The 16,349-nt window shown below is 42.9% G+C and overlaps 1 protein-coding gene across 2 annotated transcripts in view; it reads left to right on the forward strand.

The window, feature by feature from the left end:
* The window catches only part of LOC137378733 (chromodomain Y-like protein 2), a 142,169-nt gene that overhangs the window by 83,487 nt on the left and 42,333 nt on the right, over positions 1 to 16,349 (forward strand). For both annotated transcript variants that reach the window (XM_068049094.1, XM_068049095.1), the window contains exon 4: positions 15,003 to 15,175. In XM_068049094.1, coding sequence (XP_067905195.1) covers positions 15,003 to 15,175 — 173 coding nt within the window. The remainder of the gene's footprint in view (positions 1 to 15,002; positions 15,176 to 16,349) is intronic.

Consider the following 16,349-nt stretch of genomic DNA (forward strand, 5'->3'; position numbering starts at 1 on the left):
AAAAGGATAAAACTGGACTCTCACAATCCTAGTAAATTAGGAATAACATGCATTGCTTGTGTATCGCTCAGGAGATAAAAGCCATTCACATTGGAGCAGCACATTGTTAATAATGTTGCATTATCAGAGATATGTGACTACATTAATAGTGGCTCCTTCCTTACCCGCACAGTGTGTTCTGCTCTCAAATATCCATTTCTTGGACTGTGGTTATATCTCTATTTGAAAGGTAAAAGGTTAATGATTAATTCTAACCTACTGAAGAATTTAGAGACTGCTCTGACAAACGAGCGTGTTCTGTTCAGCACTGCAAAGACCAAGCTCGCTGAGATTTTTGACTGTGATGTTGTCCACCTGTCAAATTCTCTCCGGTTTCAAACTTTCAGTGTCGTAACTGAAGTGCTTTGTCAGTTTATGTGCTATTCTGGGCTTCAACACTGAATCAGTTATTACCTTCTTAACACTACACCCATGCCCTCCATCAGTGGGTGGTCAACACCAAAGGAGGCACTCAAGGCAGGTGCGTTTATACCTGAGGTGGTCAAAATGTAACCACTCCTTTCTTTGCCACCTATGTGTACAAGCCAAGGTAACTGTACCTATAAATGCCCAAAGAGGTCCACATGCAGAGACTATAATTTACAAGGGACGTCGTGACAGAATTATGTAGTATCCTAGAGCCAGAGCTTGAAACTATTCAAGGATGATTCTGTCGATGTCTGTCAAGATGACTGTTGCTATGGGTTCTTCCCAAACAACAGCATCTTCCATTAATATAGCATCTTTAATGCAGTAAAACCTCCCAAGGTGTCTCAACAGCCCCAGCGATACCTGTTAAATCTCCCAACTTGCAGTGTGCAGTCACATCAAGTAGGCAACAGATGCAATTTCTACCAGGCTAAGGAATTTAATTGGTTTGCATGGGAAAACTATTCAGAACCAGCAAAGGGTTACTTCCATTGGGCAGGTAAAAGAAGACATCCAATAATAAATAGGACCAGAAGATCTGATAAGTGAACCTTTAGTTACATGCCTCTGCTACCCAATGCACAGCAGTGATCTGCATCTATGCACAGTTCCCTTTAAATAAACAAGACATTGCTCCATTACCCTCAACCTTCCATCAACCCACAAATACCATCACAACACCATCTGAAATGAACTGTCAACACATTACCACCAGTTCACCCAAATTTTGTTAATCCTAACTGTACCCTGCAGGTATGTGCCATGTGTTTCACCTTTGTGATTCCCACCACCATGGAAGCATTTGGTGTGTGCCATCTACTCCCTAAACATGCGTTTCTTTCCAAGTGGGATCAGAAAGTGGAGTGAATGGCGGTTGGGTGTCAGGGTTTGCCACTGGAGATGGAGGTCACTTTTTGCACTGGATTAGCAGGTAGCCCTGCAACTGCAGGTAGCATGGGCATTTCTGGGCTTGCCTCCTATCTGGCACATCGGAGTCATTTGAGTGGGCAGTTGGGTGTTATGATGTGATGTTGTTGCCTTGGCAGACAGCTCCATCGTCCGTGTCCCCAGCTGCTGGGGATTTCCTCGGCATGTCTGGTGATCTGAGCAAGAGTAAACTGGTGGACTGCTTTCTCTATGAATTTTCAATCTAATTCTCCAGTAGGTGAAGGCAGTTGTAGACTGGAGGATGTCCTTTGACACAGGTGGCACATCTTGAGGCAGGAGGCCAAAAGCTCCACCCTCAAATGCTGCCGGTGACGACCTTTCAGTTGAAAAAAGAAGGACTTGCACCTTTCAATCACCGGGCATCTCAAAGTACTTTACAGCCAATGAAGTATTTTTAGAGTGTCGTCACTGTTGTAATGCAGGAACCATGGCAGCCAATTTATGCACAGCAAGCTCCCACAAACTGCAATGTGATAGTGACCAGATAATCTTTTTGTGATGTTGATTGAGGGAGAAATATTGGATAGTACACCAGGGATAACTCCCCTGCTATTCTTCAAAATAACGCCATGGGATCTTTTACCTGAGAGGGCAGACGGGGCCTTGGTTTAACACCTCATCCAAAAGATGACATCTCTGCTAGTACAGCACTCCCTCAGTACTACACTGGAGTGCCAGCCTTAATTTTAGTGCTCAAGCCTCTGGAGTGGGACTTGAACCCATAATGTTGTGCCTTAGAGGCAAGAGTGCTACCAACTGAGCCATGGCTGACACGCCGTTGACGGAGACGCTTGCTTCTTCTTGATAGCAGGACAGCATTAATGGGGATCAGCTGCTCCCTAAAAGCTCCTGGCATCAGAAATCATTCCATTGACATGGTGCAGTCCCAACACAACATGTGATGTGCACCAGAGCTACTGCGATGTTATTCCAGTTAGCTAACCTCGCTTTCTAGTGGGTGGCCAGTTTTCAGTCTTGCAGGTACGCATAGTAGCGAAAGAGCAGTGATCCTACCACCACTACAATGGGACCACAAGATCAGCCCCCAGATGTATCATTATGGTCGCAATTACATTATTCAGCAGAGCCAACAATTTCATTATTTTCACTACTAACAAGTAACAGCACCATGCTGGGACCTCCGAAAACTTAGGAACATAGAAATAGGAATAGACCATTCATCCCTAAGAGCCCGTTCCATCATTCAGTTAGATCAGCTGGTTTACAATTGCCTGTCCTTCAGGGAAGGCAACCTGCCATTCCTACCAGGTCTGACCTGCATGTGGTTCCAGTCCCACACCAGAATGGTTGACTGCCCTCTGAGTGCCTAGCAAGTTACTCAATTCATCAATCTTCAGGGCAACTAAGGATTGACAATAAATGCCAGCCTTACCAGAGACACCTCAAATCCGGAGAATTCATTTTAAAACAAAAGTTTAAATTTGCAATCCACATATGCAAAATACCCAAGACCAAACAGCACAGTCCTATGCAGTTCCTCAAATACTGTCTAGTCTCATGTTTTGCTGTGTTTCTATTTTGCTCTCACGGAAGACACATTTTTATGATCCTGTAGTTTTTGTCTTTTCCGAGAAGTATGCAGTGTGCCTTTAAGGCTGTAACAGGATCAGTACTGCTTTCAGGCAGTAAGCTCCAGGGACTGAGTCAAAGACGCATTCTCGTTGCAATAGGTTACAGCCAGCTTCAAATATGCATTCTAGTTGCCTAGGATACAGCCACTCAGGACCAAGGACACGAGATACATTGTTGCCGACTGACATTTGAAAAACTGGCTTTTGAGACACAATTAACAGAGAGACACGCACAGACTGTTCTGCCAGCATGTACTGAAGGAAAGAGAGCTCTCTCTCGGTTTATTTAAACCCTATTTATTATACTCTTAGAATTCTGATGTCAAGCCAGATTAATTTCTTAAAAGAAAATAACCAAATTCCTTTAACTACTGAACTGTAATTGCTGAAATTCATCACTGGAAAAGAAGAGCATCAATTCAACTGCTGAATTAGACTACGGACTGTTCTATTGTTGAAGAACCTTTTTTCCCCGTCGTATGGCTGTGAGGACTTGAAGCAGCCTTAGGCTGTTCCACATTGGAAGAGTCCACTTTGGCAGGAGCGTAAATCTGCAAGGACACTAATTTTTCTATTTTCTTCTTCTTTGGCCTCCTTTTCTCAAGAGACAACGGGTAAGCGCCTAGAGGTGGTCAGTGGTTTGTGGAGCAGCGCCTGGACTGGCTATAAAGGCCAGTTCTAGAGTGACAGACTCTTCCACAGGCGCTGCAGATAAAATTGGTTGTCGGGGCTGTTACACAGTTGGCTCTCCCCTTGTGCTTCTGTCTTTTTTCCTGCCAGCTGCTAAGTCTCTTCGATTTGCCACTCTTTTGCCCCACCTTTATGGATGTCCGCCAGCTCTGGTGATTACTGGCAACTGACTCCCACGATTTGTGATCAATGTCACAGGACTTCATGTCGTGTTTGCAGACGTCTTTAAAGTGAAGACATGGACGGCCGCTGGGTCTGATACCAGTAACGAGCTCGCTGTACAATGCGTCCTTGGGGATCCTGCCTTCTTCCAGGCGGCTCACATGGTCAAGCCATCTCAAGTGCCACTGGCTTAATAGGCTGTATATACTGGGGATGTTGGCCGCCTTGAGATACGGTCCTGCCACCTGATGCCAAGGATTCTCCGGAGGCAGCGAAGATGGAATGAGTTGAAAATATTTTAAATGTTGCTTATATCTTAGTAGTGTTGAAGAATTTAGTTTTTCTAATTAAACAGTTAATTTGTTGATCTAAAGACACCTGGTTTGGTTCGCCTCATTTGGGGGTTAATAGATGGTCAATTTGGCTGTGGTTTTCTTTAATTTGGAAAGTTTAAAATGATATGTTAGGCGATCTGTGGAGGGGTGGGACTCAATCAACAGTGCGGTTTCTCCTATCACAATCAGAATCGTATATTTTAATTGGGCACTTTGACTTGAGTGGGCAGTCGTAACAACAAGTACTCAAAGTCTTCTTTGGCCTCCTTGTCTCGGGAGACAATGGGTAAGCGCCTGGAGGTGGTCAGTGGTTTGTGGAGCAGCGCCTGGAGTGGCTATAAAGGCCAATTCTAGAGTGACAGGCTCTTCCACAGGTGCTGCAGAAAAATTTGATTGTCGGGGCTGTTACACAGTTGGCTCTCCCCTTGCGCTTTTGTCTTTTTTCCTGCCAACAGCTAAGTCTCTTCGACTCGCCACACTTTAGCCCCGCCTTAATGACTGCCTCAGTAGTGTATAGGTTAAGTGCAGTGCATTTGTTCCATCCATTCCATGTTCCGTCAGCACACTATCAGTGTGATTTCCCTGCTTCTCCTTCCTGCTTGTGGTTTGTTTGCAGGGCATGATATTGGACAGCTTGTTCTAATTCATTTTATTACTTTAAACACAGGAGTACATAAGCATGTATGATAGTATGCAAACAGCATGTGTGCTCGGGTTCATCACACTTCACAATTCTAGTATGAGTACAGCATACAGTACTTCACTCAACCATAATAGTAATTCTACCTTTAATGTCTACATTCCATGCATGCTACCACTAAATCACAACACATCAAATCTGCATAAAAGCTACATCAGAATAACAACATGGAGCCAGCAAAATGCACTTAACTCTTCTCAATCTCTTCTAACCATCCTGTTACCATGGCTATATTGCTCTCAAGTGCCATGGTTCTATTGCCCTCACAACTTATTCCCATCATTTGATTACTGTAAACAGAATTGACCTGTTTAACATCTTCCATACCATCAGAGACATGGATGAGTGAATTTCATACATTCCATCAGCTCCATTATCAGAGAAGACATCCTTGCCTTAGATCCACTTACACAATGCATCCCATATTCAACAGAACTCATAGTGTGCTGATCGCTTAAACAGCCCAAGATATCAGTGTGTGCTGGTAGTGGGAACTCATGTTCGCATATATGACACCTAACCTATTATTTCTCTGTGACTCTGTATAGGAATGAATAAATGTGCTAACGGTTGCAGGGTTTCACTATCAGCTTTTCGGAATTGTGGTGATAACATGCAGCTTTACCTGGTGTGCAATCGAATGGTTCTATATCTGAGTCAGTACTATTGTGGTGCCTGGTTCTCACTACCTGGCATATACGTCACGAGGAAGCTTGATGGCACAAATGTGGAGTCTTATTCATTGTAAGACACCTGATCTGTGACAAGACCATGTGTGGATTTTGCAACACTGCTTCAACATCTGGGCAGCTGGGAGGCCTGTGAATCCCTTGCTCCAAGATCATTGTGTCTGGTCTCCACCCATTTTGAAGCTGTCAAAGCCTGCATTTTTAAAGTTCGAGCCCAATTACTCTGGTATCATACGAATCAGGAGCAGGTGTAGGCCACTTGGCCCTTTGAGCTTGCTGCGCCATTCAATAAGTTCATGGCTGAACTGATTACTCCACATTTCCACCTTTTGGGGAAGAGAATTCCAAAGACTCACAACCCTCCGAGAGAAAAAAATTTCTCCTCATCTCTGTCTTAAATGGGCATCTCCTTATTTATAAACAGTGACCCCTAGTTCTAGATTCTCCCACAAGGGGAAACATCCTTTCCACATCCACCCTGTCAAGACCCCTCAGGATCTTGTATGTTTCAATCAAGTAGCCTCTTACTCTTCTAAATTCCAGCGGATACAAGTCTAGCCTGTCCAATCTTTCCTCATAAGACAGCCCGCCCATTCCCAGTATTAATCTAGTAAACCTTCTCTGTACTACCTCCAACAAATTTACATCCTTCTTTAAATAAGGAGACCAGTACTTTACACAGTACTCCAGATGTGGACTCACCAATGCCCTGTTTAGCTGAAGCATAACCTCCCTACTTTTGTTTCAATTCCCCTCACGATAAACGATAACATTCTATTTGCTTTCCTAATTGCGTGCTATACCTACATACTAACCTTTTGTGATTATGCACTAGGACACCCAGATCCCTCTGCATGTCAGAGCTCTGCAATCTCTCACCATTTAGATAATATGCTTCTTTTTTATTCTTCCTGCCAAACTGGACAATTTCACACTTTCCCACATTTTACTCCATTTGCCAGGTCATTGAGAAGATTGGTGAGAGATGTGCCTATGACTTGAACTGGAAGCCACTAGAATGGCCACAAGCTTTATGGCACACGTGCAATATAGGCAATTCTTTATTGGTGCTGTGCCAGTCTGGATCATGGATAATGTTCTAGTTAATTTTCCTTCGCTGTACATAGCTTGTTTCTTGCACTGCGCAGTCCTTTTAAGATTACTGCGTGACCACGCATGGCATATATTAAAGGGACTGCTGCTTATGCACGGCCTGTTTGTCCCTGTAGCGACACATTCCCGACTTCTGCATGGCCGAACACCCATGCAGAGGGAACATTCGTTGTGGACTCCGTCATACACCTCTCAAGAACTCGCAATGTGTTTTGCATGAACAGTGATTACTCTTATAGACGATTCTGCTCAGACTGCAGCCTCTGTTCATAAGCAGGTCCTTTGAGATCGGAATCACTTGATACGACAGCAAAGCCAGTAACCTTGTTAACATGATGGCTTTCAGCAGCCAACATCACTTTTTTTCTTCCTCACCTTCACTGTCATGCACTCTGCTTTCTCCACAATCTCACCATCTAGATTCTCTAAGCTATAAGCCTGAAGTCACACTAGTGAATGGCAGAGGTGATTATAACTTGTGGATTGATGCTGGCTATGACTTCAGTCTCTTCCTCCATTTCTGTGAAAGGAGAAGGTGGCAAAAAGTCAAAATGCTTCCTCAACGTGAAAGCATGATTATCACTGAGATGTCATTCAGGTTCAGTCTGTGGCTGTTAATCCGTAGCACAAGTGACAGCTTAGCTCAGTTGGTAGCCCTCTTACCACAGAATCAGAAGGTAGCCCCACTCCATGGCTTGAGCAGATAATCTAGTTTGACATTTCAGTGCAGTACCGAGGGAGTGCTGCAGCATCAACAGTGCTGTCCTTCAGGTGAGATCCATAGCAAAATTCACAAGGATCTCTCCCAAAGTCCTGGTCAATGTTCTTCCCTCAACCAACAGCAAGAAAAGTAGATTAACTAACTGGTCAGTCGTCTCAAACCACCAACTGGCTGCTGCATTACCTACATAGCAACAGTGATTGCACATAAAGTGAAGAGACACAATAAGAACTGTATGAATGCAAGTTCTCCTCTAGAATAACATTATTACAATACCAGCCTTTAGCTAAAGGGAACAACCCAACTTTGTTTGCTCCAACTCCCTTTATGATGTTGCTCCCAATAATGTCTCGGATGGACTCCTTGAATGGGACGAAGATTTTGTACCATGCAGGAATCCCATAAGGACAGTACTGCTCCTGCCAATTAACAACCATCATGTCCTGAAAATAGAGCAGTGATATTGAGGTACATGGCATAGTGACGACGTACTATAGCTGCCCAGTGCTGAAATGGAACGGGCATCAGTCTGCAGGATTGACTTTCAACCATGTTTTTTTGTGTATCTAGTTTTGGAATTGATACAGTGCACATCATTTAGTATATGCACTTCTTAATTGCAACTTTCTAATATAAAAACATCTCCATTCATCCTTAGCATTCATTGCCCATGATCTCTCAGGCCATTAATGCAGCGGTTACTGGCTTGCATGTGTAAGCAAGATCAAAGTAGAAGTTTAACTGGGTGGCTTTTAATATGTCTGCTTACAGTAGGTGCTTGTCATACATAACTAAGTTTGTGATTCTTTGGAAATCACTACCCCAAAGGACTGTGTATTCTCAGTCAATGAGTATATTCAACACTAAAATGGATAGCTTTTTGGACTGTAAGGGAATCGAGAGATATGGGGCTAGGTTGGGAAAGTGGAGTTTAGGTAGAAGATCAGCCTTAATCCTGTTGAATGGTTGAGCTGGCTTGAAGGGCTGTATGACCTACTCCTGCCCCTTTTTCTTATGCCCTTAGAACAGTAGAGTTCCTTACCAGGTGTCATGAGATGTGCCCTCTACTGTCTTGCATCCTCCTTTCTTTGAGAGGTGTGGCATTGACCATTTTCAGCGATTTCCTCCCATGCCTTCTTGGAGTAGGGTTGGCAACTGTGTCACATATTGCTCCATCCTCTCATTCATTCAAGCAGCACTTCATCATCGAAGCAGAGTTTCTTTTGCCTCCTTGGCTCTGTTTTGCAGGTAAATTGCTCAGCAAATATCTGTGTTGGATTCCCATGCTACTATTTCCGGGTCTTAACTGGCTGTTTTAACACCACTTTAAAGTCCTGACCTTAATAATTTAATCTTGTACTCTTGACATCTTGTTGCAGGTTGGTTATAGGTCATGCAGTATTGCAGGCAAATTTCTTAATAAAATTATGCATTCATAAGCATTCTGAATTCGCTTAGTAATGTCAAACAATTGTTATGATCTGCATGGAGATCACCAACAAGCCAAAAGAATCGAATCCACCGACTGTCCCCAATTTAGGAAACAAAAAACCAAACTGACAAGATTTCACTTTTATAAATTTTACTTCAACACTCAAAGCAAAACCAACATACATTAAACATGAGCTAACAGTTAAATCACAGTCAATATATATATATTTTAAAGGTTACACATGCATTATCAGATGCATCAAGGATAACTCTCACAATTCGTCTGGTTAGTTCTCTCAGCAAATGTAGCACCAATTACAACCACAAAGTCCTTCAGGTCTTTGAACTTTTCTATAGATCTCCAAATTCCATCTTCCAAGATGCAAACGTCGATTTCCATTTGATGGCGGTTCACCATCAATCTGAACTCGTCTCCACCAAAACTTTGCACCCTTCTGGAACTTCCATGGACTTCTCACAACAATCCTGATGGCATAGCTGCAATGGTGTCACCTTAAATATCTCCTTAAGTCACTGAAAACAGCTGTAGCAATTTGGGCGGCTTCCCGAATCAAGTCTTTGTTTGTAAAACCAACAGCTCCCAGCTTGTTTCTTTAAAACACCCACTACAGAGAGTTCTTGTAAACTGAAACTTGAGCTCCAGTCACATGTCTTTGATCATAATACTGTGTTTCAAACTGGTTAGGACCAGCCTTCTTTTCCTAAAACACTCTGTAGCTTTCCAGTGAATGACTCTGTCAGAACAAAAGACATACTTTGAATCCAAGGTTATAGCATCTAACAGTCCATTCAGCGGGTTAGCTGTATAGAACGCAGTCTGCACACAAGGACCCCATCACACAATACTCAGATAACCTTTTCTTCGCACATAAACAGCTATTTCGAGCTTTTTCTTATGATATTAAGGGCTTCAATTCTGGCCTTTTGCGCATCTCCGATTTTAATCACTTGATCATTGGTGGCCGTGCCTTTGACTGCAAAGGCCCTAAGCTCTGAAATTCCCTTCCTAAACCTTTCCACTGCTCTATCTCTCTGCCACTGCTCATTTAAGACACTCCTTAAAACCTGCCTCTTTGACCAAGCATTTGGTCAACTGTTCCAATATCTCATGTAGCTCAGTGTCTTTGTTAGCTCTCTTGTGAAACACCTCGGGGCGTTTTACTACATTAGATGTACTATATAAATGCAAGTTGTTGCTGAATCCTTCGCCTTGGTCCCGCAATAAAAATAAATCAACCCATTTTGATGTATTGTGTAAAAGAAAATTAATGTAGAGTTAATTTTTGCACTGCTATCTATTTTCTGGTAATACTTGAGGTACTGATTACCACTTGGTCCTTGACCCTGATGGAAAATGAATCAACAGAAAAATATGTATTCCCCTGGTGAGAACCACCTTTTCTCCATTAAGAAAGGAACCAAAGAGTTAAAAAAAGAAACCGGGTGAAACATTTTTTTTAAAATTTGATTCATTGTTTAGACAGCAGTACCAAGCACAGCACAATTTCTTTCAAATTAAAGCAGACAATATCCTTACAGCGTTGACATGTTGTAAAGCATAGCAAAATTTGTAAGAACTGCTGAAATCTCAGCAGTGTGTGTATATACCAGTGCAAGGTGTATCTCAGCAGACAGTGCGTATAGCAGTGCAAAGAGTATCTCAGCAGACAGTGCGTATAACAGTGCAAAGAGTATCTCAGCAGACAGTGCGTATAGCAGTGCAAAGAGTATCTCAGCAGACAGTGCGTATAGCAGTGCAAAGAGTATCTCAGCAGACAGTGCGTATAACAGTGCAAAGAGTATCTCAGCAGACAGTGCGTATAACAGTGCAAGGAGTATCTCAGCAGACAGTATGTATACCAGTGCAAGGAGTATCTCAGCAGACAGTGTGTATACCAGTGCAAGGTGTATCTCAGCAGACAGTGTGTATACCAGTGCAAGGTGTATCTCAGCAGACAGTGCGTATAACAGTGCAAGGTGTATCTCAGCAGACAGTGCGTATAGCAGTGCAAAGAGTATCTCAGCAGACAGTGCGTATAACAGTGCAAAGAGTATCTCAGCAGACAGTATGTATACCAGTGCAAGGAGTATCTCAGCAGACAGTGTGTATACCAGCGCAAGGTGTATCACAGCAGACAGTGTGCATACCAGTGCAAGGTGTATCTCAGCAGACAGTGCGTATAACAGTGCAAGGAGTATCTCAGCAGACAGTATGTATACCAGTGCAAGGTGTATCTCAGCAGACAGTGCGTATAGCAGTGCAAAGAGTATCTCAGCAGACAGTGCGTATAGCAGTGCAAAGAGTATCTCAGCAGACAGTGTGTATACCAGTGCAAAGAGTATCTCAGCAGACAGTGCGTATAGCAGTGCAAAGAGTATCTCAGCAGACAGTGCGTATAACAGTGCAAAGAGTATCTCAGCAGACAGTGCGTATAACAGTGCAAGGAGTATCTCAGCAGACAGTGTGTATACCAGTGCAAGGAGTATCTCAGCAGACAGTGTGTATACCAGTGCAAGGAGTATCTCAGCAGACAGTGTGTATACCAGTGCAAGGTGTATCTCAGCAGACAGTGTGTATACCAGTGCAAGGTGTATCTCAGCAGACAGTGCGTATAACAGTGCAAGGAGTATCTCAGCAGACAGTATGTATACCAGTGCAAGGTGTATCTCAGCAGACAGTGCGTATAGCAGTGCAAAGAGTATCTCAGCAGACAGTGCGTATAACAGTGCAAAGAGTATCTCAGCAGACAGTGCGTATAACAGTGCAAGGAGTATCTCAGCAGACAGTATGTATACCAGTGCAAGGTGTATCTCAGCAGACAGTGTGTATACCAGTGCAAGGTGTATCTCAGCAGACAGTGCGTATAACAGTGCAAGGTGTATCTCAGCAGACAGTGCGTTTAACAGTGCAAGGTGTATCTCAGCAGACAGTGTGTATACCAGTGCAAGGAGTATCTCAGCAGTGTGTGTATATACCAGTGCAAGGTGTATCTCAGCAGACAGTATGTATACCAGTGCAAGGAGTATCTCAGCAGTGTGTGTATATACCAGTGCAAGGTGTATCTCAGCAGACAGTATGTATACCAGTGCAAGGAGTATCTCAGCAGACAGTGTGTATACCAGTGCAAGGAGTATCTCAGCAGTGTGTGTATATACCAGTGCAAGGTGTATCTCAGCAGACAGTATGTATACCAGTGCAAGGAGTATCTCAGCAGACAGTATGTATACCAGTGCAAGGTGTATCTCAGCAGACAGTGTGTATACCAGTGCAAGGTGTATCTCAGCAGACAGTGCGTATAACAGTGCAAGGTGTATCTCAGCAGACAGTGTGTATACCAGTGCAAGGAGTATCTCAGCAGACAGTGTGTATACCAGTGCAAGGTGTATCTCAGCAGACAGTATGTATACCAGTGCAAGGAGTATCTCAGCAGTGTGTGTATATACCAGTGCAAGGTGTATCTCAGCAGACAGTATGTATACCAGTGCAAGGAGTATCTCAGCAGTGTGTGTATATACCAGTGCAAGGTGTATCTCAGCAGACAGTATGTATACCAGTGCAAGGAGTATCTCAGCAGTGTGTGTATATACCAGTGCAAGGAGTATCTCAGCAGACAGTGTGTATACCAGTGCAAGGTGTATCTCAGCAGACAGTGCGTATAGCAGTGCAAAGAGTATCTCAGCAGACAGTGCGTATAACAGTGCAAAGAGTATCTCAGCAGACAGTATGTATACCAGTGCAAAGAGTATCTCAGCAGACAGTGCGTATAACAGTGCAAAGAGTATCTCAGCAGACAGTATGTATACCAGTGCAAGGAGTATCTCAGCAGACAGTGTGTATACCAGTGCAAGGTGTATCTCAGCAGACAGTGTGTATACCAGTGCAAGGTGTATCTCAGCAGACAGTGCGTATAACAGTGCAAGGAGTATCTCAGCAGACAGTGCGTATAACAGTGCAAGGAGTATCTCAGCAGACAGTGTGTATACCAGTGCAAGGTGTATCTCAGCAGACAGTGCGTATAACAGTGCAAGGAGTATCTCAGCAGACAGTGTGTATACCAGTGCAAGGTGTATCTCAGCAGACAGTGCGTATAACAGTGCAAGGAGTATCTCAGCAGACTGTATGTATACCAGTGCAAGGAGTATCTCAGCAGACAGTGCGTATAGCAGTGCAAAGAGTATCTCAGCAGACAGTGCATATAACAGTGCAAAGAGTATCTCAGCAGACAGTGCGTATACCTGTGCAATGAGTATCTCAGCAGACAGTGCGTATACCTGTGCAATGAGTATCTCAGCAGACAGTGCGTATACCTGTGTAATGAGTATCTCAGCAGACAGTGTGTATAACAGTGCAGAGTATCTCAGCAGACAGTGTTTATAGCAGTGCAAAGAGTATCTCAGCAGACAGTGTGTATAACAGTGCAGAGTATCTCAGCAGACAGTGTTGTATAACAGTGCAGAGTATCTCAGCAGACAGTGTTGTATAGCAGTGCAAAGAGTATCTCAGCAGACAGTGTTGTATAACAGTGCAGAGTATCTCAGCAAACAATGCGTATAACAGTGCAGAGTATCTCAGCAGACAGTGTGTATAGCAGTGCAAAGAGTATCTCATCAGACAGTGTGTATAACAGTGCAGAGTATCTCAGCAGACAGTGTGTATAGCAGTGCAACGAGTATCTCAGCAGACAGTGTTGTATAGCAGTGCAAAGAGTATCTCAGCAGACAGTGCGTATACCTGTGCAAAGAGTATCTCAGCAAACAGTGTGTATAGCAGTGCAAAGAGTATCTCAGCAAACAGTGTGTATAGCAGTGCAAAGAGTATCTCAGCAGACTGTGTGTATAACAGTGCAGAGTATCTCAGCAGACAGTGTGTATAACAGTGCAAGGAGTATCTCAGCAGTGTGTATAACAGTGCAATGCGTATGAGTTAAAGATCATCCTTCCATTCCTCTTGATGTTTGTTTTATTTTGGATGTGTTTCTTAGCCAATTTCATTCAGTGAAAACATGTACAGGGTTGTTGCATGATCAATAAATCACAGACAGGTAAGCAATAGTTGTCTTCTGCCAAATAAAAGCACAACTCTAATTGTACTATGAGGGCAAAGAATTGTTAATTTCATCATACAATAACGTAACTTCTTTTTGAAATAGACATAGCCTTGGATTAACCCCAACAAGCCTCTCTTCTCACTGCATCATTCAATTCCGTGCCCAGAAAACATACAGCACATTTTAGTAATGGAAGAACTGATTTCTGCCGAGTTTCATTTTCCTGCTTTCTCTCTCTGGTGTTTTCACATTCTTCTATAAATAATTATCCAGTACCTTTTTCAATGGTCACACATTTTAGCATTGATCACCACTTGTGACAGAGTACTCCACATTCTCATAACTGCCTGGGGAAGTTCTAACCATCTCCTTTATGTAGCTACTACTTAATTAAGAATTGATAGCAATCTAATTGTCTCTCACACCCAATAATACCTTCCATATCAATGACCTTCCTTATTCTGCAACTCTTTGGGGTAAATTTCCTCGAAGCCGCTTTACTTTCTGCAGTAACTTTGACAGGAAGTGCAATGGAAACCCCATTAAAATGTGTGATTGAAAAAGGTTTGGCTAAACTCACTGTTTCTGGCCTTTTTGTGCCACTGCCCGAGACTACCCCACTCATTTTTGTCTTGTATTTCAGCCCTTCGCCGTAACACAATTTGCCAGGTTCCCTTCTTGCTAATCTTAAAAACTCCTATCTGCTACCCTGTGAATTGTTTGTTCATTCTCCCAAGTTAGCCAACAGTATAACAGCAGAATGACCAGGGAGCTGATAAAATTCCCACCAGTATTTCCTTTAACAAATACATGTAACGTGAAATGTTGCTGCACAATTGCTGTCGGGTGTCTTTCTCTATTCGTTTACTGAGAAAGTCAGTGTGGGTATAAAATGTGTTTCCCCAGTTTATACCTGCAACAGCATTTTTTCTGTGTGACTTGAATATTTCCCCCAAGTCTGTTAATTAGACTTAGGGGTGGATTAAAGCCAGAGAGGCAGAAAAACAAAAGCTTGATAAAGGTTTGTTGCCATTCCCCATCTGTTCATGGTGACAATAGTTGAATGTTACTGTTGTCTTTACAGATTATGAAGGAGGTGCGGAGAGCACTTGGTAATGCTTCAGCCGATGACAGCAAGCTTCTGCTGCTTAGCGCTGTAGGGAGTGTGTTCTGCAGTGGCCTAGACTATTCCTACCTAATTGGCAGGTTGTCCAGTGACAGACGGAAAGAGAGCGCTCGGATTGCAGAAGCAATAAGGTATTTTGCAAATGGTGTAAAGATTATATTTAAATTGCATGCAACTTACCATCTTGTAGAAATGGCTGGAAATATACAGCAGGCAATATACAGCAATTTTAAAATAAAACACAGAAAAGGCAGGTTTGCCTTTCAAATCAGTCAAAATCCAAAATGTTAATCACATTCGAGACACTGACAGAACTGCTGTACCTTTCCAGCATTTCTGCTTTATTTCAGCATTTGCAATTTTTTTTCTGCCCCTTTGATCTCTATATCTTTGATTGCTTGTGTTAGATGTTCAAACAGATAAATCAATGCATCTGTTAGTCACACAGATATAGCTATGTCTTGTTTACCTGCACGGGGAGTCCTAGTTGTTTTACTAATATTCCAAAATGGCCAGTGAGCATACAGGCACTAAGGAAATCTAGATCAACAGAGGCTGCACTAGAGATCAGACCCACTTAACACCATGTACCTGTTTACCTTGAACAGTGGAAGCATTCAGACGATTGCAAGACCATGCAGTAAACAAGGCGCACACTTGTGCATTGGCAAAGGACAAGAGTATCACTGGATCATCATTATTTCTCCTTCCAAGGCTGAAAGTCCAAGCCATAGGATCATATAAAGAGCATAAGCAGCAGACAGAGTGTTGGTAGATTTGGCACTGAACATGTCCAATCACGGTGGGGCAGCACAAACTATAAATAGAATGCTGAGCAATAAAGCAAAGCACAATGCAAGTTGGAGGAAGATGTGCCAAAACCTTACTGTACTCTGGTCAGACCACACCTTGAGTACTATGTCCAGGCTTGGTCACAGAGGGGCACATTCACACCTGGAGATATTAGAAGCACCAGGGGACTGGATTGTGAAGAAAGACGGGAAAAATCTGAGCTGTTCAAGTCGGCAACTGAGGGAGTATGTTTATAAATGTTTGGAAAATAACTAACAGTATAGGAAGGACAAATTCAAAATATTGATCAATTTAAACAGTAGCAGCTCACATTTATATTTTCCTGTTATGTACTAAAACGTCCCACGGTGCTTCACAGGAGTTTAACGCTGAAGCAACTAAGGCAATGTTAGTATCGGTGACCAAAAGCTTGGTCAAAGTTTGGATTTGAGAAGCTTCTTAAAGGATGAGAGAGAGTTTTAGGGAGGAAATTCCAGAGCTTAAGCAGCTAAA

This window comes from Heterodontus francisci, chromosome 17 (assembly GCF_036365525.1).
Source record: "Heterodontus francisci isolate sHetFra1 chromosome 17, sHetFra1.hap1, whole genome shotgun sequence".
NCBI classification, from domain to species: Eukaryota; Metazoa; Chordata; class Chondrichthyes; order Heterodontiformes; family Heterodontidae; genus Heterodontus; species Heterodontus francisci.